At 42.1% G+C, this 27,922-nt stretch overlaps 1 protein-coding gene and 1 long non-coding RNA gene across 2 annotated transcripts in view; both read left to right on the top strand.

The window, feature by feature from the left end:
- SKOR2 (SKI family transcriptional corepressor 2) overlaps nucleotides 1–23,108 on the top strand; it is a 28,404-nt gene extending 5,296 nt beyond the window's left edge. The window contains 5 exon segments of the mRNA XM_040580920.1: nucleotides 5,495–5,560; nucleotides 5,952–6,050; nucleotides 11,610–11,677; nucleotides 20,359–20,423; nucleotides 22,403–23,108. Of these exon segments, the coding sequence (XP_040436854.1) occupies nucleotides 5,495–5,560; nucleotides 5,952–6,050; nucleotides 11,610–11,677; nucleotides 20,359–20,421 (296 nt within the window). The 3' untranslated portion in view covers nucleotides 20,422–20,423; nucleotides 22,403–23,108.
- A 2,178-nt stretch (nucleotides 23,109–25,286) lies between these two features.
- LOC121081415 lies at nucleotides 25,287–27,089 on the top strand. The gene is made up of 4 exons (XR_005825685.1): nucleotides 25,287–25,374; nucleotides 25,467–25,579; nucleotides 25,689–25,827; nucleotides 26,010–27,089. It is a non-coding gene; the product is annotated as an uncharacterized LOC121081415 (long non-coding RNA).
- The last annotated feature ends 833 nt before the right edge of the window (nucleotides 27,090–27,922 follow it).

Genomic DNA, 27,922 nt, shown 5'->3' with positions numbered 1-27,922 from the left:
ACTGCAACTGTTCATCCTGCATAGCCAGTAAACTGTCGGTGAAAATCCCCCTTCCTTTTCTGTCAGTCCTCAGAAAGAGCTCGAAATTATTCAGAATCCCACGGCAGTTTTGCAAGGTAACTGGGACTAACTTACGGAACTGGTCCATTGTGGGGGAAAGCTGCAGCTTGCCATCCCAGCCCTCCTTCAGCTGCTGGAGTTGAAGGGTAGAAGAGCTGTGTGTGTCTGGCACACCACAGCGTTGCAAGGCTGCCTTGCAAATACTGCGTATTTCTTAGAGTTGAGTTCTGCAAGCTGTTCCTCAACCAGTCTATTTTTTATCTGTTTTTATGAGAACGGGGAGCCCTAAAATTGGGTGTTAATAACAGCTAGAAGTGAGCTTCTCAAGTCTTGTTACCATTTCCCCATCATTGGTTTTTTGATTTGTAAAAGACGCTTTGGCAAGCATTTCAGGAAAATTCAGGCTAGAAATGGTGAGCCAGCTTCTTCTTTTGTTTACTCTTAAATATATATCCGGAACAACTCTGCAAATATTGATGCAGTTACTGTTGATTTACAGTACTTTGTAGAGGATTGAAAACAGCGCGGCGTTGCTTATGTGCAGCAGGCTGGCCGGCTGCATAGTCTGTACTGGGATAAGTGGTAAAGCGTTGGATCCAGAAGTTAAATGACATGAAATGTTCCATAACATTTTGTTATGGAAGTTGTTTGCAAAAAAGCAAAAAAGTGAAAAGTTGAAATGGAGGAGGACAAGGTGAAGTTTCAGATGTGGGACCCAGCACTGCACAGTAATAGTTAAGATTGTGTATAAATTCATGGATCTGCATGACAGACAAAACTGCTGGCAGACTGTAGGACTGGGTCCTTAATTTACTATTCCTGTCTCTTTTCTCATCTGTTAATACAGAGGAGCTCAGGAGCTCTTTTAGAATTATTAAAAGAGGGTGGAATCTTGAATTTCTTTATTTTTTGCAAGCTCACAATATTAGCTGTGGGGGGTTTTTTGTTGTTTTTATTTATTTATTAAGCTCCATGTTCTGCAATCTAGTGAGAGTATTACCTCGCATTTAAACGAAACCAAGAATCAGAAATTTCCTAGCTCTCGTGCTTCGAGAGTAAAGTTATGAAATACTTCCTAGATGTACTCATAAGGTTCAGACTTAAAAGCCAACTGAAATGTTGCTTTTCTAAAATATTTCATATTTTTTAGTTGGTCACAGTTTTTGAACATTTTGGTTTGAAATCCTGAAGCTGTTCTCTCCTCTATCCGTTAGTACCTCAATGCGGATGTTTTTTAATTGGATGTTTGCGTTTTAAACTTTAAATGGAGGTTACAAATGAGGCTTTATCTGTGCAAAAAAGGAGCTAGTTTGTTTTAAAGTTAAACCACTTTCAGGGCAAATTAACATGTGAAGCTCCAGATCTTGGAAGATAGGTGTATCAGCCCCAGTACAGAAAAGCACTTAAAAGATGCTTATTGAGTTTCCTAAAATAGGCATATTTTCCCGTGTCCTGATTATCCTACTGATTATTCCCCCCAAAAGTGGCATGAATATGCACGATGCGTCAATATTTTCAGTAAGGGTAGAATTTCTTCAGGACATACACAAGAACTGTGCGTGTCTCAAAGTAATTAATTAATTTCAAATACAGATGGAGCCTCTGGAGCACTGAAAGTCTGCGGATTCACATCTGCCTGTATTTTTAAAACTAATATATATATATATATTTATATCCAGAAGATACCGACATCTTCACTGCTGTGGTCTTTCTGTCTGCAGACAGTGCTCTCTCCAGCTAAAACTAACAGTGGACGTTATAAGTTATGGTAGATCATTGATGCTGTGGGCTTCATAATCGTAAAGCTCACCTGGTAGGAGCAAGCTGCAGAGCTGGCTGGCAGACACGCTGTGCTCTGCAATACTTCAGTACTGTCCAGGAATAATAGGGCCGATGCTGAGACACAGGTGAGTGGGTCTTTTTGGCTGGTGTGGTCTGGCACTGCAGATGTGCTCTCTGCAGTTCTTACTACGAGTTGGGGACAAGGCACAGGGCTGAGAGTCGGGAGTGCGGAGTTGTATTCCCCGTCAGCTAGAGCTCTGCGCTGGGCAAATCACTTTCCCATTGATGTAGTTGAGTTGTCTGGGCCAGCGTGGAAATTTTTAGTTGCTTCTTGAAGAGCGCTTTGACAGCTTCCCAAGGAAGGATCGCAGGAGATTGCTCTGGGTGGCGCAGAATGAAGAGGTAACCTGGCTATGGCTGGTTTGGTTTTGTACGACAAGGGCAATATGCATTTCTTTTGAGGAGAATACATTTAGAAATGTTTCTGTTCATTTCTTACGTTAAAAAATTAAATCTTAACTACTGCAGTGGTTGTAGAGCTAATTAAATGGTGGCATCACAAGAGCTGAGGTGTCAATGTACAGATTGGGACCTCTTGTTTTCAGAGTACTGATAAAGTAATTTGACATGTGTCTACTCACATATGTCATTTCTGCTTTCCTTTGTGGCTGGATGTCCACATTCCAGGTTAAGAAAGGCCATTTGTGTAAAATACAACCCGTGTACCGTTACTCCAGAATGACAATGTCCGTGCACCTGAGCTAACTGGGAAGAACAGAGGTACTGAAGCTTTAGCTGAGACAGTTTAAACTGGCTACAAATACTTCAACCCCTTTTCCCCCTAGCCAACAGACAGTTGGGGTGTAGTTTGATTTTTCTACATAAACTGAAATAGGCTCCTCTTAAAGAAAACCTAGGTGTCCGTACCGGGGGTGCTGCGCAGCTTTCAGTGCTGCTGTTTGAAACGCTGCTCCACGTTTGTGTGTAGGCAAAGCCCAAGAGAGTTATGGTGGAGCTATTAGAAGGGGAAGTGATTTTTGCTTAGACTGATTAAAATTCTTTGGGCTTTCTGTTTGTTTGTTTTTAAACACCTATTTAGCTTTTAATTAACATTTAAGAGAAAGGAAGCTGGTTAAATATTCAATACCTCCTCCCTTTCAATTAAGGTAGAAGAGTACACAACACATGATGAGGCCTCTGGGAAGTATGGAAAAATGGAGAAGAGCAGGCTCCTGATTATCATTTTCAGGGGACTGGAAAGGTGAAACCCATCTGATTATTATTACAGTTAATAATAATGTTGAGGCTTTTCTGAACATCAGAAAGCAGTTTAAAAGTGCAGTTAGTCTTTAAAACCGTATATGCTGGGTTTTGCCTTTAAATACCTTCACTTGTCCCATCCTGTTGTTTACTTGTTTGGGGGGCAGGATGGGGGATTTTATAGTAAGCCTTTTCCGTGGCTTAGCAGGGTGGCTGCAGATGCTGGAGAAGTTACTCTTCATGCTGCATGCCCTTATTTTCATTTTGATGCAGTTCTTTCAGTCCCGGCGAGTTGGCAGCCTGAAATGATACGGCCCTGAAAGCTCAACCGAGCAAGTGGGAAAGAGCTATGTTGCCGCCATGCTCTGTGCTAGGAGCTAGTCTCTTCCTCTTTCTTTTCCTCTCCTTCAAAAATCCAGTTACCTTCTGTCTGTGAGTCTGTTATCCCTCAAAATTGCATATAAAACATTGAGAAAAAAATGTTTCAAGGAAAGACATTGATTGGAAAAATATACTGGTATTTATAATTCAATAAATACCCTTTCTAAACTTAAATGCCTTCTTTTTGATTTTGTGTACCGTAATTTATCTAACAAAATACTTCTTTTGTTAGCAATCCTGTTTAAAACACAATTATTTTAACTAAAAAAAACCCCAAAACCGACCATTTTAGATTATGGAAGCACCTCAAACCACTGCCCAAAAGGTGATATATTTTTAAGCTTGCTATTTCTTTTAGTGTGGTGAGACAACTTACCTGCAGAAAATGTTTGTTTTTATCAGATATCATACAAAAATGATTTTTGTAATTACTGTGTTATGTAAACAGATTTTTAAAATGGAATTGCTGGCACCGGAGATCGGTTTTGTAAATGTGTATGCCTGAATGGTTGCTTTTTTTTTTTAAGGAATGAAGAGATAGCAGATGCTAAAATGCATGAATATTGGATATGTTTCATATACTGTGACTTCAAGGTTTACTCTAGATATAAGAATGCATTGATTTTGAAAAACAGAAATAAATGTTTTGCAGAAAGATTTCTGACTGCATCTAAAACAAGACTTTCCAATTCAACTTCAAAATTAGCTTATTGTGATGACCAGCTATCAAATGCATGGTGACAGCACAAGTTTTTTAAGTAACTGCTATCTTGTCTGTGGTGTGATGACCTATTCAGTGCTATGGCTTTCTATTTTCAAAAAAACCCAAGATACTTCCTCCATAATTCTTTCTTTCAAATACATAAAGACATGACTTGCTTTAGATGTATGTCTTGTGATTACTTATCAGTAGAGTTAATGATAGGTGTTTACTGGCCGGACTAAAACAAGAATTAGTACAATTATTTCAGTAATTGGTTATTTACTAAATATTTTTATAATTATTGAGAGTCCATTTCTACTTCAGCTGTAAATAACAGACAATCTCCAATTAATTTCTGCTAAAAAGCTATTTTTTTCTGCTAAAAACATTTTTTCATAGCTTTTTGCTTCAAGACCACATTCATAGAAATTACAGGAAAATTCCCCTAGTTCCAGAGGATAATGAAAATAACACCTGTCAGAAGGTTCATACTTAAGTCAAACTGTCATCCAGGTGAACTTAACACCTTGTGAAGATTTATTTTGTTTTACTTGCAGAGGGAAAAGGCTGGAAGAAGTAGCATGCATCTATCTGAAAACAGCCAAATTCTGTTATCTAGAAAATTCTTTACTGCTATGTGATTAAAAGTTACTTGAGCAACCGGAAGTCTCTGAATTGGTTGACCTTACGGGTGTATCCTTTAGATGCAGATACCACTAAAGTCAATTTTATCTCAGCTGGATATGAATTATATCCTGTTACAACAAGCACATGCCATAGAGCTCTAGAAGGTGATGAGTGAAAGAGTTGATGAAGGCAAAGAGGCTCGTGCAGAAAGGATTTTGCCTTTCGTTTTTGGAACAAGGTCCTGCTCAGCTAGTTAGCTTGGACTTCCTGTTGTGAGGAGAGGAGATGAGACTGTAGAGAAGGCTCTACCCCTTTCTCAGCTTGCTCCTAGTCATTCTCTGATGAGAGCATCTTCAAGAGGGGTTAGAGAGAAAGCAGGGATCAGTTTGGCAGATGACGTGCAAGAGGAACTCTCCTATGTATCAAGGAGATGTCGTGTCTTGTCTGCAGGAGGCCATGGTTGGAGTAGGTACTTCACTAAACTAGAAGCAAGCGCAGGTCTTGCAAACATTTGTGCTGCATATGTGGAGATGTGTAGATAAACCTCAATCTTACTCTTTCTGTATAATTTTTTCCTCTTTTTTTTTCTCCAGATTCTCTGAAGCATTTGCATAGCAAGGACAATACTGAAAAAAAGCAATATCAGTAAATCAATAACTTTTTTCTTTCTCTTTTTTTAAGGTGAACACACGCAAGAAACCAATTCACCTCATTCACTGAAGAAGGATGTAGAAAACATGGGGAAAGGTAAAACAAATAAGGGCCTCTTACATTATAAAACTGCTCTTTGTTTTAATAGAATATGAGGATAATAGGGGGCACTTTTGTTCTGCACCATATTTTAAGCTTGTCAAGTAACATATGAATAATATATGGACCTTTGGGTGGATATAATTGAGATTAATGCATATATATCAATCAATACATGACACTGTAATATAATACTTTAAAATAATATATTACATTGATTTATATTCATGGCTTTCTGCACAAAATCTATTGTAGGTCTATGCAACACTTTTTTTTTTTTTTTAACTGCTTAAATATTTTGTCTTATAGTAATGAATTGCTCTGCAATGGTTCTTTCAAGAATTATTTATACAGGTTAGGAAAACCACTTTTCTTTTCTCTTTGTTAGAGGAACTCCAGAAGGTTTTGTTTGAACAGATCGACTTACGGAGGAGACTAGAACAGGAGTTCCAGGTGTTGAAAGGAAATGCGTCTTTCCCAGTCTTCAGTAAGGCACTTATCTGTGGTTTTGGTGTTATTTGTGGGTGGGTGGTGTCACATTGTTAAAATGGGAGAGGAATGTTCCCAGTTGTGTTGCCAGGATCTTTGGCTTAGGTCTGCTGAGCTTGATGGCACTTCTGCTGTGGCTTCTCAGGCTGCCCAAGCAAGTTTTTGTAGGAAAAATAGGGAACTGGATGTCTCTTTTGGTGAATGTTTTACTGGTTTTGATAACTTTTTGATAACATTGAATACAGTAGACAGAAACATGTCTGGGGGTTCTCGGGATACAGTGATGTCGGTGGTCTTAACCGTCTTCTTGGAGGCTTTTGAAGACAAGATGCTTCATAGTCATCTTTAGGTGGTTTTAGCTGACACTGTAGCATTGATTTGGCTTGTGTTTAAGGAGTAGAAATACCTGGTTGGATTTTTCCTCTTGAGGTGGGCTATTTGAGATGACCCTTTCACCATGGCTGATGAACAGGGTGCTTGCGAGCCGGGGGTGATAGAATGTGCTGGGCATGTGTTAAATAAAAGGAAACAAAATGGATAGTTAGCTGGGTTTTTTGTAAAGCTGCCAGAAAGTTGAACTGCATGCACAGGGATATGGGAAAAGACTTAAGTGACTGAGACCTTTTGAATTACATTGGCAGCAACAGGGGAAAACATGCTTCCAAGAGAAAATCCCACGTAGATCAGGACGTGGTAGAAGACACAGTAAGGGCTCTCTAACATGCAGTGAAGGTAGTGTTACAGAGCAGGAGTGATCAGAGCATCTCCATTGCTCTCTGCCTGTCTGTAATACAGCACCATGCAGAGATCAGTACTGTTGTGCAGGCTTCCCATGCCTGGCTGTCACGGCTCTGCAGCTGCCTGCCCAGAGACCCCTCAGTCGATATTAAATGCAACCTAAAAGAAAAAGTGTCTTTGCACCCGCATTTTGCTTCTTTGTGAAGTCCAAAGGAGGTCTGGCAGCATCTCCATTCAGTATTTTCCTAATGTTGATACTACTTTTTTTTATAAACTCTGCTTTCTAAACCTCTCACTTTTTGTCTGTGTTTTCCCATGAGACTATATGCGGATGGCGCCTTGTGGAGTTGCGTGACTCACAGCAAGCCAAGATATACGTTAAAACCTTCCCAGGCTAATTGTCGTTCTCTTCAGCCATTTGCTAACTTGTTAACTCCTGTGTGACTGAAATATCTGACCAGCACTCAACGCAAAATGCCCTTGTGTTGGTTCATCATAATTTCTTCAAGAGTTCAGAAACCCTCAGTATTGTTAGTCCTCTGAGTTCCTTCATAAAAACTCCAGGGACAAACCCCAGTATTGCCAGTACCCATGAGGTAAGCAAGTCAACCAAAACCCACTGTCGCAAGTGTTGCACCTCCCCGCATCACAGGAAAAGGTGGGAACATGGACAGCATTTTCCTATTATTTTAAAAAATATGTTTGTCCTCTCTGTAGCATTTAGGGTAAGTTCAGGGAAGCAAGGAAGTGTGATGACTCTGGGAATGACTCCATCCTTAGCCCAAATACTGGAAGATGTAGACAGCTACATAAAGGAGAAGATCTGCCTAAGGTGATACAGAGATTAATGAAAGGAGGATAACCTCATCCTTCAGTATAAATTCAGTCATTACTTGGGTTTGGAGTGAGGTAATTTTCAAATAATTTGTGTAGATCAAAACACTGATGTGTGGTATTGGCCAAAAGGCATTTTGGAGTTTTGCCATTCAGGTCACTTATTTATCCTTTTGTTCTTCTGCAGTAAAATTAATGCTCTGTCATTGCCATGTAAATAAACACTGCAATTAAACCACATGAAATACAATTCAAATAAAAGAAAAGAACACGTACGGCTGACCAAGGAAGTGGCAACTGTGTATAACAGCTTGAAAAATATGTGGTTTCAAAGTACCACAAAGTAGTGGTCAATTTTCTTCAGGATTAAAATAGAAAACAGATAATGTGCTATAAACAATACATACAAGTAACCGTAAAACCTATTTACAGATTTAGATTTACCAAAAAAACACCCCTCCTCCACATATAATAAACCAAGAAAAAGGGTCTTTGTAAATCAAGTAAGTGTAGAATCCAAGATAAGTGTAATTTCTCCTCCAGAGCAGTATGTATTCTAGCAAAAGAAATGGGGTCTGTTCCAGGTTTTTCCAGCTGAACGGGGCTGCTGCTTTAGGTCAGGTATTAGAAACTATTTGTTTTGTCAGGTTTCCTAAGTCACTAACTGCCTGTGGTGGTATTGGATTGGGAGGAGCTAGGGAGAGTAGTCTTTGGAGATCCAACTAAAGGAAAACTGAGGTAAAATTAAAATTGTGTTGATGGATTTATCATGGCTTGGAGACACCTGAGGCTGTAGGAGGGAGCGAAGAGCAGGCAGGTAACAGGCTTTATATCCCAGTCTGGCTCACTGCAGCATCAGGCTGCGTGTCTGGGGGTAGCGGATCTCTGTCCCGTCCCTAAAGCTGCTGAGGACAGGAACACACTGCCAGGGTGGCGGTGGTTCTTCCTGTGCTTTCCGCTGTCTGAATAAATAAGAATCTGTTGGTCCTTAAGTCCTCTCAGCCTTTTTTAAAAAAGAGAAAAAATCATCCATGTTTCAGCTGGGAGGCAACATGTGAGATGTGGAAGGTCATACTGTGTCTCTCTAGAAAATGCTCCTGTTGGGTTACCTGTGGTTAACTCCAAAGACACCTTTCTTTGGATCTTGGATTTGGAACCGAGTACGTTTAGGGTGTTGCACATTAATAGCATCAAACCACCACCCACAGCAAGTGCTATGCAGTCTTGTATGTGGATGAACACATGTGGATTTCCTCATGGAAATCACTGTTAAATGAGAACTGATATTTGCGAGCTGATTTAGCAGTGCTATGCTGCATGCTTCTCTGTGGCTTCTTGTACCTGCTTGAAATGTGGACTTGGGATGATTTGTAAGACAGCAGACCTTGTCTTCTGCTGTTTGCACCTTTATTTTTCATATGCTATTGTATTGAAAGCTGCAGATGAGGCTTTCCTTTGCCTGTAAGATCTCTCAACGCAGAGATCACTTGAAGCAAATCAAAAAAGATCAGATCACTTGAAGAAAATTGAAGAATTTGCTGTCCTGATAGAAAGGCGAGCACCTGTGCATGGTGGCAGCGTGTTCTCCCGGAACCTTCTTTCGGTTTATACCTTTGGTGTTGTTTGGCATCTATTTTGTCCGGCTGCATTTAACAATGTGGCAATAAAATAGCAGAGACATAGTCTGGGTAGTTAAAGTATTTAATTTTGTGTTAAGAAAACTATTTAAATATTCATATCCTTTCTCTTGGGTATTGCTTACAGCTTTGTCTGTAAGCTTTCAGACTCAGATAAATGCTGGCGTAAAAACACTATCCTTACCATTAACACTCCATTTCCACTGTGAGCTTGGACATTTGCAGTGCAGGACTGAGCAAGATTTCTGAGCTATTTGTTCTGAGAGGTGATGAGCCTGTGAAGAGGCAGTCATAGAATCATAGAATCATTTAGGTTCAAAAAGATCTTTAAGATCATCGAGTCCAACTATTAACCCAGCACTGCCAAGTCCACCACTAAACCGTGTCCCCAAGTGCCACATCTACATGCCTTTTACATACCTCCAGGAAGGAAAAGGAGAGAATGAAGAAATCTCCATATAGCCTACTCGGAGGACCTCAGTAGTAGCTAGCACAGATCTAGCAGCCTTTAGTGACCAGGAGGTGGTCACCTTTTACACTGCATGGCTTTTTGGGGGCTAGGAAGAGGGGATTGCAAACCATCTTTATTTCTGTTGGGGTTTTTTTTCTGGTCGAGTTAGAGTAGAAGGAATAGGCTGAAAAATTATGTGGGCATTTATTTGAAGTCTGAAGAACTTTATTAGTCAGTGTTGTCATGTCCTTTTCTATGTAGCTGTGCTTGTATTCTTGCTGGACTCAATTTCAGCCTGACATATTTTCTCACTCTTTGTTCCGTTGCTATTTTCTTCTCGTCCCGTAGTGCCTCCTTCCTTTTAAACAATAGCTTCTGCTTGTCATTCAGAGAGGGCAGAATTATTGTGTGACAGAGCTCTGCCTTCTTGTAGTTTCTTCTAGCCGATTTCTATGCCCACACTTGATGGGGGACATGTCCCCTTTTCCTGCAGGTGAGGTACATCCTTCCTCTCCACTCTGTCATGCCACGGCTGCTCACTGCCTTCTTGCTCCTGCTTTTGGGGTTGAAAAGTCATGGCGAGGCTGTGCAGCTGGTTTGGGAGTGGGTGAGCTCCCAGCGCTGTGGCAGCACACAGAGTATTAATAGAAGCCGCTCGTTCTCACCTGCACTCAGATTTTCCATTGCAATGTCGGTGTTTCTGTGACTCCCATTTCTGTGCTATCGAAGTACCCGCAGTCATTTAATCCACTGATCCTCCCAATGCAGTTGTCCGATGAGGCAATGTTATTATTCCTGCTGTACTGGTGATGAAAGGAGGCATGGAGACATACATGCAGAGTCCAGTAGAGCAGGTATTGACCCCAGGCTTCCTGAGTCCTGGGCTAGTGTCCCAGCAACCAGCACGACTGTTTAACTCTTTGAATTGGTTAGTTGTAAATAAATCATTTTTAGCTGCCTTGACCTTGTAGTTCCCTTCTCCGAGTTCTGTGTGTTGAGGTGCTCCATACTGATTTGCGGTGGCGTTCACCTTGCTGCTTCTGTGGTCCAGGACAGGCTTGTTTCCTGGGTCAAAATGATATTGGTTGAGTGAGTTTTCTTTTCTCTTCCATGTGATAGTCCATCATTGCACTCAAGTCTCCAACATGCAACTCTCCAAGTTGTTTGCTTATCAGTTGTTCTGCTTATATTTTTCTTTTTCCCCTGCTCCAGCAGCAGTGTTATGGAACACAGACCAGCAGTTAATCTTCTACCAAATTAATTTTTGTCTGAAATGATTATTGAGGAGGAAAGTAAGGGAAGGAGGAGCAACTAGAGTAGGAAGGCTGGCCTATGCTGTAACCCAGCTGTTCAGGATCTGTCTTTCAAATACTTTTTTTTTCCCCTTCTGAGTTCCACATCACTGTTTGTGGAGCTTTAGTCTGAGGTTTATTCAAAGCTGTCAGCACTATGTTACAAACTACAAATCAAATCCTGCATCCTTGAGTGCTTCGTCTTCTCACATGTTGGATGTCGCTATTGATGTCAACAGATTTATGCCAAAGCAAAACACAGCAGTTTTTGCTCTTCTCTTCAGTGTTGATAGAAGTTTGACTAATGACTGCAGAGTTTTCTCCGTTGAGAGGATAATTGTGGAAATAATGCCAGCAACAGAAACTCGACAGCCTAAATTTCGTAGTTGGGGAAGTAGCTAAATAATAGTTTTTCCATAGTTTTTCTGTTGTCTGTAGTGTCTCCTACAAGTTAAGTTTTTATTAGGCACATGCTTTATTTGGGTGAAGGGCTTTTGTAGTGCTTCATGGTTCCTTAGTAGTGATTTGGTTTGATTTATATGAATTCTGCCGTGTGGTCTCTGTTTTAATTACTGCATCGACTTTTTTTTTTCCCTCTGTTATAGATAATTTTCAAGATCAGATGAAGCGGGAACTGGCGTACAGAGAAGAAATGGTACAGCAGCTACAAATTGTAAGTTTGCCTTCTCTGCTAAAAATGTTATGAATGGTTGCTTTATGTTTTTTAAATGCACTCCTCAAACGTTTGCTCTGTGAGCCATGTGGATGTACTGTTACAGAGGTCATGTTCTTAGCAAGACGTAAGCATGCGGTTCTCAGCTGGTTTAGAGTCTTAATTACCTGGAGATTTACTTTCATACAGTAACCAGATGGATCTTCATGTTTCGGCTAAATGAAATTTGTTGCCTCAACACCGAGAAGTGCTTCTTCAGAGAGAATCGTGAGGACTGAATCAGTAAACCTTAAGCAATTACATGTTTCTACCTTGTACGAGTTGCCAAGGGGTGCATTTCAGCCCTCAGTTGGGAATCTGCGCGAGGCCAGCTTCTTACTGGCAAATAAACCTTAGGATGTGTCTTTTTCGAATTGCAGCCACTAGAAGTGCTTAACTCAGCAGTAAAGGATCAAGTTGCCAAAACACAGTTCAGTGCAGGCACATGTTGTTTAGTCTCTTGCTTGTTATTTTAAAATCAAGGGATTTTGCACACGCATGTGTGTGTTAGCGCAGCTCTAGATCACTGTGTACAACTACGGTGTTTTGAAAACTTGACATACTTAATCCGGTAGAAGTGTGGAGTGGAGTACGGGAAGCTGTTTCTTTACTCAGGTCTCGCTTAGTGTAGTTTTAAGAGCAGGGCATTGTAACAAATGGGAAGCTATCATCTAATGCTTGTTTTGCTGACGTTTTTTGTGTGATCAGTCTGATGGTATTCAACAGGGTTTTTTGAGGCAGGCAGGCTTGCCAAATATCCCCCCACATAACTGAATAAGCCTTGTGCTCAAGCATCTAAATTTTCCTTGTGCTTGTCACACACCATGATGCAGAGAAGGCGTTGTCCAGCCTTCTGGTACTGTCATTTTCTAATTGGTGGGTTAGGACATAAAAATAAAGCTGAAGGCCAGGATTGTCAAACTTGTGCACCTTTGTTTAGGGGCATTTAGGAGCGGCCTTATTTTTAGAGCTGCCGAACGTTCCTGCTGACTTTGGGGATTTCAATGAGAGATGGAGGGTTCTTGAAGGAAGTTGTTTATGCAGGAATTTCAAGTCCAGAATATCTTTGGAGAGTTTTTGCTGCTGGTTTTTCCACTCTTTTCCTTTAATGTGTCCAGTTGTTGCTGTGTTCCCGTTTGTCTCCTAATGCTAGACAAGGAGTTTGGCTTGATTTGTGAATTGCGTTGACACAGATGGTGGTGATTAGGATGACATCCTGAAAAGTACTTCCCCTGCTGCTTTGGGCTTGAGGCAGGTGACCTGATTCCTACTGCGAAGCACAGTCAAGCACAAAGTTTGTGATCGCAGTTCAGCCTTCATCTCTTGTGTCAGCTGAACTTGGAGCTCACTAACTCTCCCTCCCAGGAGGAGAACGGATCATCTCTGCTGTTCACTTTGTGGCCCAGTTGTGAAGTTGTTTCTGAACCTGGATATCCCAGACTGCCAGGGAGCCAACTGTGGTGGTTTTTCTGAATTAGAAGTGGAGAAATCACAAGGTTCAGTGTAGTATTTTTGCTTGGACAGGAAAAGAAACACAATCATGTAATTCACACCCTTTTCACTTGCTGATGCAGGCTACAGAAAGACTGATAGTCATTTAATCATTGAACAGAGCTGGCTGAATGTATTTATAGAGAGTAATTGCAACATTTAATGTACTGCACCAACAATTCAGGACTTCTTCACTGGCTGTGGCTTCCTGAGTTTAACTGTTACTAATAGAAAGGTTGGCAAATCATCAGTAAGTCTTTATGCTCACATTTGTGTATCCCTGCTGATATCTTAAGGCAGGTTGTGTGTCAGTGAGATGGATAAAAGGATGTTTGCATATGAAGAACTGAGAAAGTGCTGCAAATAACAAGTGTGTTTGTTTAAGATGGGTGCAGAAATCCTCAGTGATGTTTTTGTTGATAACTGAAATGGAGTCAGCACTTCTGATGTGACTGTGCCTGCAGGTACTTTAATTCATTCATGTGAATACGTCTTGTATGATTAGATCTAGAATTAATGTTAACGAGCTGAATGTGCTAACAATAGAACTCTTTTGGCCTTCTTGGGTTATCACATGAATGAATTAAAGCTTTTGGTGCAGAATACACAAAAAGCATGGTGACTTGGTTGGTTTTTGTTTGGTTGTTGTTGACTCGTTTTTAGCAGGGGCAGGTTGTGTTGTTTGGTATGTACCTGGGACTCTATACTATTGTTTTAACAGAGCAGCCCACACCTAATTTTGTTAACACCAAAGTGCAAAGAGAAAAGCAGAAGTGTTTAATGCATACTTTAATTTTACTTACAGCTTCATAGGTATATACTTCTGTAGTATTATACTCAAAATTTACTTGTATAACTAGCTGTAGGACTTGGCTTAATTGCCTTTTTTTTTTTTTTTTAATTTTACAAACAATATAAATGCAGAGAGTCAGTTTTCTTTGGCTCCTCTCACCACTTAAGGATTATACAATTTAAATTAGTCCTTCCTGAAGACTTGTGCGTGATCATGAAGGCATCTCTATAACAATGGGTACCAGAGGCAGGTTTTGCCAGAACGATGGTTTCACTCACCCTGAACTGGAATTCTTCAAGCTGCCTAACTGAGTAGTCAGACTTTAAAATAAACTGCTTTAGTGTGTTTGATATATCAGAAATGTCTGGAATACAACAAGGTGAAGCTAAGCGTGAAAAAAATTAACCAAATATGTTTCAAAAGTTTCTAGTGCCAAGGCCCGCTGTAACCTGCTGTATGGAAGGAACTACTTGATGGTACTGCTTAGTGCCTAGCCGGTACCGAACGCAGAGTGTCACGCTTTTTGTCACCCGGTTTTTGGGTGACGTTGTGAAACTGCAATGCAGAAGGTGACGATGAATCGCCACGCGTGGCGAGGGCCCGCGCGGTGGGGTGGCAGCTCGGGGGGCGCTGGCGCGGGCTGCGGGGGCCCTCTGCTGCTCCCCGGCCGGCACTGCACCGCCCGCGCCTGCGGGCCGCCGCACGGGCTCGGTACCAGGCAGCCGCCGTTAAAGCCGTGTTTAATCACTGGGGTTTTATTTTACTGCTCTGCCCGCTCTGGACTTAAAAAAAAAAAAAAAAAAAAATCTGGCTTCCTGAAAGTCAGGAGTAAAGCTCAGATCATTGGGAAGGTGGGGGGTGGGTTCTGTGCTGTCACATCATCTGCACTGGATGTTGGCTTCTCTGGACATAACCTGGCTTGGTAGGTAGCTGGAGCAGTGGGACAATGTGTGGCCATCAGCAATTTCTGTTGAGAAAGGAGTTAGTGTCTGGAGCGGCTACCAGGAAGCATTGCAACCTGTTTGTGCCAAGCGCTGATCCAAGTGCCGGGAAGCAGCTGAGCATCGTATTTAACAAGAAAATGGATCTTAAATCACTGAATGCATTTTTCTCTTCCTCCTCCTTCACAGTGCTGTCTCCCATATTGGCTAAGTCCCATGTATGTACTTGGAGGCTGTATGTAAAATACAGATTTAACATACGGATTCAGGCATGGATCTAACTTTTTTTATTAAGCTGTACAGAAAGGGCCGCTGAGAAAAAATCACTGCCGAGGAGGCTGGGGTAGATTCTAACACGGCACATGTGGTATGGCGTTAGAAGAGCTCACCCGCCTTTTTAGTTTTCAGTTTCTTTCCAGTGTGACCAGAATTCGTCTGTCTGGACAGCCCAGACAGCCTAACAATGTACTGAGTCAGGTTCTGCTTGAGACTCTCTATCTCTCTGATACTGTCTTCTGAGCAACAGTGTTAGTGGATCAAATTTAAAAAGCACAGCTTTTTTCCTAGCTGCCTGGTGGGAGAAAAAGATCAGAAGCAGCATTCCCAATGTGATGATTTTTATCCTTTTATGTTTTTGTAAGCCCGTCTAAAACGTTGCCACAGAGGAGTAGAACACCAAGCAGTAACTTTAAGCCTCCTGCAAACAGGTTAGCTTTTCTTAATTTCCTTGGTCTCTTACAAGTAGTTTGTAGGTTCCCAGGAAGCACTGGCCACAGCTGTAACCTATCCATCAGGAAAAGCTAAGGTGGTGTTTGTCGCTCTGCCATTGTAGTGTAGATAACTAAGATCAGGTAGTGATCAATCCCATTCATTTTCCATAAGGGTAAAAGGTAGCAAGTCTTTGAGGCATGTTAAAAATGTGAATTACTCAGACTCCTTTGTCTTTCCAGCTCAAGTGGAAGGTGTTGGTTTGGGTTTTTAAAATTTATTTATACTCCTGTGAACTGAATTCCTCCTCACTAGCCTGATGATAATAATGTTCAGAGCTCAGAACTGGATCCAGCTGGAACTGCTCTGATGTTTGATGACCTTCTACTCTGTGCTGCTTTGAATCATCTCTGTTCTTCAGAGGCAGAGAATAAAATAAATCAGGAACTATGTATATGCGAAACTGATTTTATCTACCTCTGCATCATCATTCACCCTGGTCTTTAAAGATTCACGAGGTGTGTTTAAAAGACGGAAAAAAGTCTACAGTGTGGTAATGTAGGTGGATCTTCAGAGGTATGAGATGATGTTCCTCTGGGTCCTACTGTAATTAAGAAAAGCACCAATAGGTTTAATTCCTATTTTAGATTGTATATGGAAAGTAGGTGGTTTGTACTACTAATGTATTCACTATACAAACATGGAATATCCACATTTTTGTGTGCGGAGGTCTTGGTCACTGCCTGCATGTCACTCCATGTTCCAAAAGCGGAAATAAGTAGCAGTGCTTTACTGGGAGTCTTTGGACTGCTGCTTAAAGTGGTCCAGCTGGATTGATTGACCTTGACAAGAATGTTAAATGCAAATGTTCGTTCGGCAGAATGGCTTTTGCATTTCTTGAGCTGCATCTTGCGCTGAAGGGCATGTCTACTGACATGTGAGATAGTAGCAGGTAAAAGAGCATTTCTGGAACTGTTTACACTGCGTTTTGCAGACTCCCACGGCAGATTTCATTACCTTGCATCCTCTAAACCAGAGAGATGTTTATATTTATTTCTCTTTAATTTCTTAAGTGCTTTAGCAGTTGGGATGATACTGCAGATGTGCTTCTCTATGTTCTGTTACATTCTTTTGATTTTTGGTGGAGTTCCTCTCCAGGTTTAGTGGTACAAGTTGGGAATATGTCCTTTTGATGCCAAAGGTAGCGTACACATTTCTGACTGTGTACAGTAAAGTGAACTGTCAGTTACTGTTTTCACCAGAATTTTATTTGCCACTGTCTGCTTTCTTAAGACAGGTGAGCAAAACTTGTATCTTGACTGTGCATCTGGGTATGCCTTGGGTTAATAGGGTGGAGCTGTGCCCCTTTCTCCGGTAAATTCTGGAGAAAGAAAAGGAATGCTTTGTAGAATTGATGGCTATTAAAGACAGAACTAAAAGCTTCTCTTCCTTTAGAATCTGCAGAAATTCTGATCAAAAATGAATGTGTATGTACCGGAGAGCCACAAGCCAGCCTGTGCCATTGCCTGTGTGCAAAGTCCTTTTTCTGTGGTATTGTGCTCCAGTACTTAAAAATACGCTGAGGAGACACTGTGTGCTCCAGCCATGGCTCTCTGTTGCCTTGCATCCTGTGCAGTACCGCCTGCCCAGGAGGGACGAATCTCTGGACTCTGCCCACACAGCTATAAATACTTTCAGAGGGCAACAGCGGAGACTCGCGGTGTAGGGCACTTCCATTCCTCCTCCGGCTGTCAAGAGGCTCAGTGCATGCTTTTACTTCTGGATAATCCCATGCATTGTTCTATCCAAAAGCACAGTGTGTGCAGAGCCTGTAATTTTCCAGTGGCAGTTCAGCTGCACATCTTTCTCCTTTCTTGCATAAATATGCTTTGTGTTTGGAAAGGCTGTCTTGGCTGGATGGTGTTCTGACTTGGGGTCTCAAGCATGCTCTCTGGAAATGAGAATTATTTAAATAATACCTGTAGATACACATCAGGTAGTAGTGCTTTGGGGTACTGAAGATTCTCTTCTCAAGTGACAGAAGTCACGGTGCTGTATCGTTGCATGCCCTACCTAGAGATGGGATGCAAAGGTGAAGTCTCCAAAAGAGGATAGTGTGCCAAAGCTTCTTTGACGTCCACTTACCTGCGCTGTGGTTCATGTTGTGGAGCAGACTCAGAGCTTGCAAACTGGATTGCTTCCAGATGAAGCAAACAAGGATGCGTTCCAGGAATGCACTTAGGAGTGTGCTCTCACTCTTAACAGGTGATCAGTACCCAGGACCAGACTAGAGCTAGCCTAAGACAAAAAAGCCCCAAGAGAAATGCCATACGGACACTGTGTCTTTCTCCTGCACCCTAAAGGTCTGCTCCCATTGTGATATATTTCTATTAATGTGGGTTTAGTCATAAGAAACAAATTGCTTGCTACTTAAAGCCGAACTGTCTGCACTTCTGTTATTGTTGGCAGCGGTGTACACCCTTTGATAAGGGCTATGTGTTGGATCTTCACGCTTATTTAAGTGCTGATCCTATCTTCATCACAGCAGTTACAGTCCCCTTTTGTGCATCCACGGTATTGTCACGAAGAGCCCTAAATACTATTCCACTGCAGCACCGGAGTTACCAAACACTCTTCCAATGACAAAAGTAGAAGATGACATTGTAGGTGATTTAACTCAGCAGGAAGGTAGTCATTTCCCTATTGAACACCCATCTCTCCCAGTTTCATTTATTACCAGGAGAATGGATAAACCAACACACATTGAAAAGACGCTGATGTGCCAAATATAGCAGAGAAGTGGATTAAGAACAGTTAATTTCTGACAGAACGTACCCCCGTTGTATTATCTAGGTCAGTACAGCTTGGGAGATGTCCTATATAATTGGCGGCCATGCAAGCCGATGTTGCTTATTGGCCGTTGTGAGCGGGAGAGAGGAAGAAAGCAGCTGGTGAAGCATCACAGGTCTAAGATGAAATGTGCTTATTCAGGCAGTTTGTTTGTGGCTCCCTTTCAAATCTAAACCATGGAAATGGGTGACCAGGTAAAACAGCTTCTTCGTATACTCTTCTCTGCTGCAGTTTGGAGGGGAGTTTTCCAGCCTTTGCAAACACCGTGCCCTGGAAGGCAGCTCTGTTCAAGGAGCTGGTGGAGGGGAGAGCTGGTTTTTTGGGGCATCTGGAAGCAGGGTTCCCTGATGATACCTTTTAGCTGCTGTCAAGTGTAGGGGCTATAAGAGCAGTCAGATAAAACACCTGGATCGTGGGTCTTTTCAGGTCGTCAGTATTTTGGGCCTCTCCGTTTGTGCACGCACATTTCCCTTTTCCCAGGGCTGCATAGTGGGGGAAGCAGCATGCCCTCATGCAAGGCTTCTGCTTTCAGTCAGACAGCTCGTCTTTGCAGACACTGCTGCTTCCTGGTGTTGCTGCTTTCAATCAGATTGACCTCCTTTCCTGAGAGATGAAAGGGTTAGTTCCTGAGCTGCAGATGCCCCTTTCTTTCCTCTCATCCTGAGCCTTTCCTGCTCTCTTCCTTATTAAGGTAGGCAGGGGTGGATACATCTCTCGATGTCATTGTAGATACTATGCTTTACACCAGCCCAGAGACATGCGAAGCGCAATTCATACAAATGTCCTTACACATTGTGGGCGTAATAGAATTAAATCCAAAACAGGGATGTACAAGAATGCACCTTAGGTTTATGATCGGTGGATATGGATGCAAATTCACATGCTTCTGGTATGTTACTAGGTGTGTGGGGCAGGTTGCTTGAACTCTGTGCGTTTGGCTGTCTGTTCCTTTTGCTGGTTCTGCAGCTTAAGGCCTTGCTCCTGACTTCAGCCCAGCCTATTTGTCAGCCGGCAGTAACATATTTGATGTTATTTGTGAATGTATTCCCGAGTGCTTAACAGCAGATGCAGGTCACCTGGGTGTGCAGCAGCACCTAGGAGTGTAGGGACATAGAGTTTCTGATCCTAATCTGAATGCCTCCAACAGTCCTTCAAAAGGCAGCATCAAAGAACAGTGAACTTGTAGTGACTTGGATTCCAAGCTATGGAGAAGTCTCAGAGCAATTTCGTTTTGTTGCATTTTAAAGGCCCAGCATTGAAAGAGAGCGGCCCTGTAGTGTATTCCCAGTAGCCAGTGAGCACATCATCCCACTTTGTTTCTAAATATAGCTATGTTCCCTAATATGCCTGTGTTCTCTGTTTTTCTTTAATTATTTGTTCCACTTCAGTGGCTTCCTTCAGATTGGTGCAAGTCAGAGATAACTATTATGAACTTCCTAATTATGGTGATATAAATACATGAAGTCTCATACTCCCAGCGTGCTGTTTCGACTGTGGAGAGATCGGTGTTGTGTTGCCTGTTCTGTTACAGACAACTGATTTTTGTCATCTCACAAGTAGCAGAAGGGGTGGTGGCCTTACTTGCCATCAGCAACTGATACAAAGAAAACATCAGAAGGCATCTTTTATGTTGGATTTTTAAGATCTATCTGCTGTTTTAATTTGGGCCATTTTTATTTTATTTCTGCTTTGACATTCTTGTGGTTTTGTAAAGAGTTGAATCCTTTTAATTTATGGCGCTGTTGGCTGAAATGATTCAAGGAGGCGAAAAAAACATTTCATTTGCAGGGATCTGGCTTGGATGTTTTGTTAGCCAAACCCTGGCTTAAAGCAGTGGCTTTTTTTCTGTGTCATTGCAGATTCCCTATGCAGCAAGCTTGATCAGAAAAGAGAAGCTGGGTGCACACCTCAGCAAAAGCTAAAGGTAAGCTTGTGAAAGAAGGGGCTTTATTCTACCTAATCTGCCCGCTGTGTTTTTCTTAGTAGCCATTGCAAGAATTAAGAGGATTGTTCTGTCGCTTGATGTTACTGATTCTGGTCAAAAAGCTGTGTCTGGGGGGAGGCGTTGTGCTATGGTCTAAAGCTGATAATAACTAACACATCACACTAATTACGAGGCTTCACTGGTGTAGGACGTAGTGTTGAGAGTTGACCACTGGGTGAAGCCAGGCCTAATCACCTGAGCACCTGCTTCTGCTCTCTGGCACTGGGAAGTGGTGTGAAGGTCGTGTACCTTCAGTGGAAGGAGGGAAATACCTTGGCATTTACAGTGCAGTGAAAGTTCACACATGGGCTGGTAGTGTTGTTGTTTTCTGCTCATAATGGAGCTTCTTCAGCTCCCAGAAAGAGCAGTATGTTTTGGGAGCTTTACGGAACTACACTGTCTTCTGTAGTTCAGTCTCCTGCAGATGGCAGTTACTCTGCTGCCCATGGGCAGTGTCTTCCTAAACCCAATGCTGCATTTTTCAGGAGTGTTTTTTAGAAGCATTCAGTTAGGAGAAACACCATCTCCATCATCAGTGGCCTGGAAGATTCCAGTTTTGGGTGCTAAAGCCTTAACACGTAAATGCCATTCTCTTTTTTTCTGGTAAAATGAGAGGATTAGGACTTAGAGGCAGAGAGGCAAAGAGCTGGTAGCCCTGGTACAGTGTTATGCCACAAAATCTGGCTTGTGCATTCACTGAAAAAAATCCCGGAGGTGAAGTAGATGGATTAGGAAAAAAGAGCTATTCATATGCAAAGACTTCAGTAATGCACAAAGTAGAGGTATTCAAGAGAAAATCTGGTGTGTCTGAGAAGGGTTTGATAGTATCGATGATGGAGTTTGCCTGAGCTAGGAAAGAAGCAGATACTTAAAAATAAAAACATTAGGAGTAAGTATAGAGTAACTGGATAACCAGTATCTGTGGCCTTGAGCTCTGCCTGCTGAGATAAGGAGATTAATCTAAGCATCAAGTTGGTCTGTTTTGCCCTGTTGTTCATACTTTCTTACTGGCTGCCAGCATTTTCCAGTTGAGTCTACATTAATCTGAGCACTGATTTAAAATAAATTCAGTGATATTAATATCCTGAATAAAACAGTATGCCTCCCCAGATGAGAAAGCAGCGGGTCCTGCCCTAAGCGCCTCATCCAAAGCACTGATCTACGATAAAAGTCTGCCTGAGGATGGCAGCATCAGATGAACTGCACCGTTTAGTTCCCAGCATCAGGTTTTCATCAGCTGACAGTCCCTGCAAGGAAGGTGCTGGCATTACGGCTACGAGCATTTCCTGCTTATTTGCCGAGAGTGTGAAGGATGGATGTGTTTCTCACGCTGTTTTTGTTTCCAGTGGCACACCATCCCTGCAGACAACAGGGATTTCTCTAAGTAGGCCCTAGTGCTTTTGAAAGATTAGTTGTTACTTAACTGCTAAGCTAAATCAGTCAAGCAGAGAATCACAACTATATTGTTCAGAAGCAATTTCAGATTCTCAATGTGCCAAGCAGAAAAGAGTTGCCTCAAGAAGGAATGTGTATGCACATACATACCCGCACAATACACCAAGGGGGTGAAGACCTTGTGTGTTGTGGAGCAACCACTCAATTAATGCTCTGTGTTTCTCAGCTACCTTTGTTGGGCTTTGTGTTCCTCTTGTTTTTAGTCGTACTTCTGTCGGTCACAATTTGCACTTCATCTTTAATGTGAGTATTTCCACTTGACTCTACAGGTACTAACTAGCAAAGTGTCTGAGGATGCTTCTGGAGCTTGTGATTTGTGTCTATCCCTTTTTCAAGGATTGTAAATAAATGTCCTAAATCTGTGAGTAAATAAATCTCAAATTTGGGCTTAGTGTTCATGTTTTCTTTTTTTTCTTTTCTTTTTTTTTTTTTCTTTCTTTTATTTATTTATTTATTCCCAGAAGCACAGGAACCTTTGCAGCTGTTACCTTGGGAGTTATAACCCGCCACTCAGAAGTCTGACTTATATAAGGACTGAGAAAGTGGAAGGGCTTGGGGATTTAAAAAACAAAAAAATCAGGTTCGTCTGAACCCGAGGACAAGTGACCTCAAAGCATCATGGACAACCATGTAAAATAGAATGTAGCAGCCATTTATTAGTAAAAACAAAACAAAAAAAAAATAAAAAAAAAAATGCCTGTCCTGGATCTTTTTTGGTGGTACCAAAGTTTAAGTCTTTGTGTTTTTAGAAGGACTACTGAACTTGATAGAGAAAATGCTTTCGATGAATCCTACAGATAAGCTGTGGAAGGAACTGCCGATCCTTTCAACACCACAAACACTGACAACATCTGCCAGTTCATCTTTTGCTTTTGAATAGTGATTGTTTTACGGAAAGAAATGCGCGTCTTACCGGATGGGCCAGAACCACATTTGGATGGATGGATGGATAGAGCAGTGTTAGCCATACACAGTGCTTTTTAAAAGCAGACTGGAAATTCTCATACCCCCCTCCCTCGGCCCTTTCCTCCTCCGGTATTTTGCCTGCTGTATGAATTACGATTGTACTCCTCTGGAAATATTTTACAATTTAATATTGAGTGTAATTAAGAATATAATCACTGTTATCAAAAAAAGGTATTTAACTCTGTTGTAGTTTCTTTATCATTCATGTGGATAAAAAGTCTATAATAAAAAAAAAGAAAACTATGAGATAATAGTTGAGTTTCCCTGTTATTTAATGCTGTGCTTACTCCACTAAGAAAAGAACTTGGGGAAATTTATCCCCAAGAATACTTTCTTAGAAGTATTTTAATTCACAAATAATGTGTGGGAGTGTTTCATGGCAGAAATCCTGTGCCTCTGGTTATTTAAAAACTGTTTGGAAGTAGATTGAGTGGAGTTTCCGGAAGTGCCTTGTGGATCTGCAGAAATAAAGGGAGACGTGCCCAAGTCAGTCAGCTTTTGAAGACTGCAGCCATAGTCTTCCAGTGTTTTCCTGATCATGTGGAATGCCCCACTGGCCAGGGCTTTCCTGGGCGAAACTTGTCTTCATGCAGAAGGTCTCAGTCCCAAGCACGGTGTCACCCCTGAGCATATGACTGTGTAGAAGATCGTCCACATGAATACAGCACTGCCAGCATCTGAAAGCGGTTTCAGCCACCCCTGGTGTCTGAATGTGTCGCAGTGTTGTTCTCTCAGTATCCCCCTCGTTCCTCGCAAATCCTGAGGAGGTTAAATCAGCTGGCTTTACAGTTCCTTAGTGCAGCCTGACAGACCTGGGAGGCAGGGGAGGAAGGGCACAGCCTGTTTTCCTGCCGTTCCCTGCGGCGTTTGCTCTTGTAGTAGGTGAGCTGACCAGACTCAAATGCAAGACTCGCCGAACCGGCAGCCTTACAGCTTTTGTAGAGTGGAAAAAAGCAACGAAAGTGCCAGAAAAGCTGGACCAGGTCAGACCAAAAGTTCAGCTGTGCCAGTACCCTGTTCCCAATAACAGATGAAATCGGATACTTTGTGAAAGCATGCAAGCAGTTAAGAGATACGTTCCCAGAATATTGTTTTAGCTTCTAATGATTTACGGCTCATGGCTTTTCTGACCTAGACATAATGTCTTGTTTTTAATAACCCTCAATGGATTTTTTTCTTCCATGAACTCGTCCAGTGACTTTTTAAAACCTAGGCACACTTAGCAGCTTACCAGCATCCTGTGGCAATAAGCTCCACAGCTTAAACACAGGTTGTGGGGAGAAAGAAAACCAGCTTCAGATGTTCGGAGCTGCCACTTGTGAGCCTCTTTTTATGCCCTGGGCTTCTTGTACTGGGTGAGACCAGGTGCCGGTTGCTGGCAGTCCCTGTCCGCCTTCTCTGTGCCGGTTGCTATTTTTTAGGCATCTGCCAAGCCTTTCTGGTTGTCTTTTTTTCCAGGTTGAAGAGTCGTAGCCATCCCTCCAGCAGTCCCATAGCTTTGTAGCCTTCATGTACCTTTCCCTGATCAGCTGTATCCGTTTTGAAATGGAGAATTAGCCACGTAGAGTATTCAGGATGCAGGATACTACATAGATCATAGTACAGAGTGACATGATGATGTTTTCTGTGATGAATGAACTCAACTGTAGTGTGGTGGTAAAATGTCTTACCACTATAGATCAAAAATTTTGCCCAGACATAAAGTAATCCCGTTGCTCAATAAGAAATTACTGCTTTAATGGATTCTGAGTGCCAGAGCTCCTGGATGTGGTCAGGCACGCAGAGTAACCCATTGTCCCTCTCCATTTGAGAGCCAGCCTGTTCAGGCCCGGGAGCAGACACGAAAGATCTTCAGCAGATTTATTTCTTTTTTACTTCCCTGCTCAGCAGCGTTCAGACCATCACGTTCCCCAGTGAATTTCCGCAGCAAGTAAGTAGCGCCTCCATATGTTGTTGAGGTTGTGAATCTGTGTATTAAACACGGAGTTCACGCTGAAAGAGTGGAGATGCAACAAATGTGTGTCAAATTGAACATTCAAACTTGAAATTCCAATTTGCACTTGGTGAGTTACGCTGAACCCCCCAGCCGGGAAATGGAAACACCGCTTGCCTGGTTTGTAACTGATCTACAGACCACAACGGCAAACATTAAGGTGGAACATATGTCTCAGAATTAAGCATGAATGAAGTGTTTTGAATTAAAAAAATCATCCTTCACGCTGATAAAGCTCAAGAACATGATCCTAGAAAACAAACAACAGAGCAGCCACCGCCTACACAAGCCTAATTCGGTAAACATCCAAGGCGGCTTCTTATCACCGGATGCTTTTTGTTTGTTTTCCTCTTGTGCCAAAGTTTGTACACATTGCAGTGATGAGGATCCCATAAAACACTTGTGTTTTACAGACTCAGCCCTCAACGCTTCTACCAGCTGGCATCATAAAGAAAAGAAAACAAGGATACTTACCCGGTAGTGGAAACGGTTGTACGTGCGGTATGCATAGCCCAAGGCTGTGTCTATACTAACTACTTGAACTCGGCTGTATAATTAAATCGTTGCAGTGGCCCTGGCAGGATTGTGTTTGAGCCCGCTGATGTCCTGGGGAGCAGTTCCCGGCATGGACAGCAGGTCAACCCAGACCTGCAGCCGTTCCGTGGCCACCCGGAGCCAAAAGGTAAGGGTTTCATGGGGTGGGTGCAGCCTTGCGGTGCCACGTGGGAACAGTTCCAGCCACGGTTAATTTACTGGCATACGATAACCCATATTGTTGCTGTCCTTAATAGAAAGTGAACATCGTGTCAGCATGGAAAATGAACATTCAGCTTTTCTTACACATGATGCGCAGCTGGTTAGCACCTTTAAGAAACCTGTGTAGTTCACCAAATGCCCCTTCTACAGCTATTACCACAAGAGAGGCAAAAGGTAACAGCTGTATTACAGGTTTTAGTTTTAATCTTTCTTTCATCAAAATCCCCCGAGAATGGCAAAAACCACAGCACAGGCTACACACTGAGCTGTGACTTGAATTTTCCTGGGTGCTTCAACGAACAATAAATAGATTTGAAAAGCTCATCAGCGATTGACATTCATTTTTTCCCCCGCAGAGCTCGGTTACCAGAAATTTCCCACAACATCTACAAACTGAGCTCTGGCCTTCAGACATGGTGGTGCTTCTCCAGGAGGTAGGTCTTAACCTTCTTTGCTTCTGAGATTCTTAGCACAGATATTTACGCTGGTGAAGAAGCACACCAAGCAAAAGCATGAAGTTATGTGCTTTCCCTTACTTAAGAGCATGGGAACAGACCTTCTCTCAGGACCATATTTTTAGGTGCCTTAGAACCACCTCCCTCAAAGACTTTTTTTACCTTTTGTTGCCCCTGTTCTGAAACGGCAGGTGCAATCCAGTGAATTGTGAACAAGTTATCTGAAGCAGACAGCATATCTGAGCATTTACTGCTCTTGAGATTGATCATACTGATGAATAAATACCTTGATTATTATTTAAAAAGTTATCTCTGTATGAATAGGCCAATTAAAGGCGTTAACAATGAAGATTTGGAAGTTTGGTCTGAACTGGGTGTTGCAAGCAGGATAAGGCCCTGCTAACTGATAGTAAATGAATTCTCTTTGTGCCCTTTTTGTGCTACTGATCAACTCTTGACCGTTCCTTTGTTTTTTCTGTGAGGGACTGAAGTTCAGGTTGCCTCAAAATTCTTCCTTTTCTGTAATTTTAATGTAAAGCTTGAAGGCAGTTGTGCCAAAAGTTATGTATAAATTTTGCAGTGTACAAAAATGAGCACATCCTCTGCAAAGCTGTATTTTTTAGGCTGTATCAACAAGGAATTAACAAAAACAAAGCCTGGCATTTGCTCTGACCCTCATGGAGAACTGCTTTTACCCCACTGGATTTCAGAGTAGAATTGCTCTACTAAGCAAAACTGTTGGGAGAGCTCCTGTAGGACATCTCACTGTTTTCTTTTTGTCTCGTGTAGCTTTTCTTTCCTCTGAGAGGTTTTTCCATGGAGTTTATGCCCAGAAGACCATGGCAGGGCGGTTGGAACTAGATGATCTTTAAGGTCCCTTCCAACCCAAACCATTCAATGATCCTGATTCTGAATGTGTTTTGATGCAATTAGATTCAGCTGGCTTGGACTATTCAGTAGATTTTTGAGAGGGCTTTTTTGCACTATAGTAAGATTTCCCTTGGGACATACATTGATGTGAAATACTTCATCTCCAATCTAGTAGCCAGGCATTTGCTAATAAATCCCAGAGCGGGTAAATAACCTACAGCTGCAGTAAGAAGCTCAGGTCCTGTGTATGGCTCGGATCCTTGCGCCCTGTGGCTTGTCTCTCTGCGGCCACGTCCACACTTGGCTCGTTGTCCTGGTCTTGCTGGGTTGGTTTTATCTGTGCTGGCAGTATGCAGTGGTGGACTGCACCCAATCTGCGTGAGATAAAATGTTCTGCAGGAAAGAGCTGCCTCCTCCACCGCAGCTCCCCACTCTGTGATCTCAAGCTTCTCCACAAACCTCAGTTCAGAGTGAGGCAAATACTGGGATAAAAAAATAAATAAATAAAATCAGATGTTACAGATCCCCTTCAGGAATATCCAGAACATCCCATTGCTTTTTCCTTAATGTCTCTGAATGTTCAATGAAAGTGAATTTCCATTCACAAGAGGAGTCTGCAGAGAAGAATGTGTCCCAGACACTGACATCATGTCTTCGTACTGGTACGTACAAGGGATGGAGATTACCATGTAGGTGTTCAGTGGATTGCAGGAGCGAGGTCTGCTGTGTATTTAGCATCATTTCCCCTCAGGGCACGGGCTAAATACCAGAGGAGTCACTAAAGAGGCTCCCACTGACTTTGGTGAGCTTTGGATCAGACTCAAAATCACAAATGGGTTTCACAAAGCCCCTTAGGTTTCAGGTTGAGTTTTCTGTTTGTTTGATAAAGAAGGAAAGCATTGGTGTCAGCCTGAATATAAAGTCCTCCCTTCTCAGGAAGCCTT

This window comes from Falco naumanni, chromosome Z (assembly GCF_017639655.2).
Source record: "Falco naumanni isolate bFalNau1 chromosome Z, bFalNau1.pat, whole genome shotgun sequence".
NCBI lineage: Eukaryota > Metazoa > Chordata > Aves > Falconiformes > Falconidae > Falco > Falco naumanni.
This window is presented reverse-complemented; position numbering and strand designations above follow the sequence as displayed.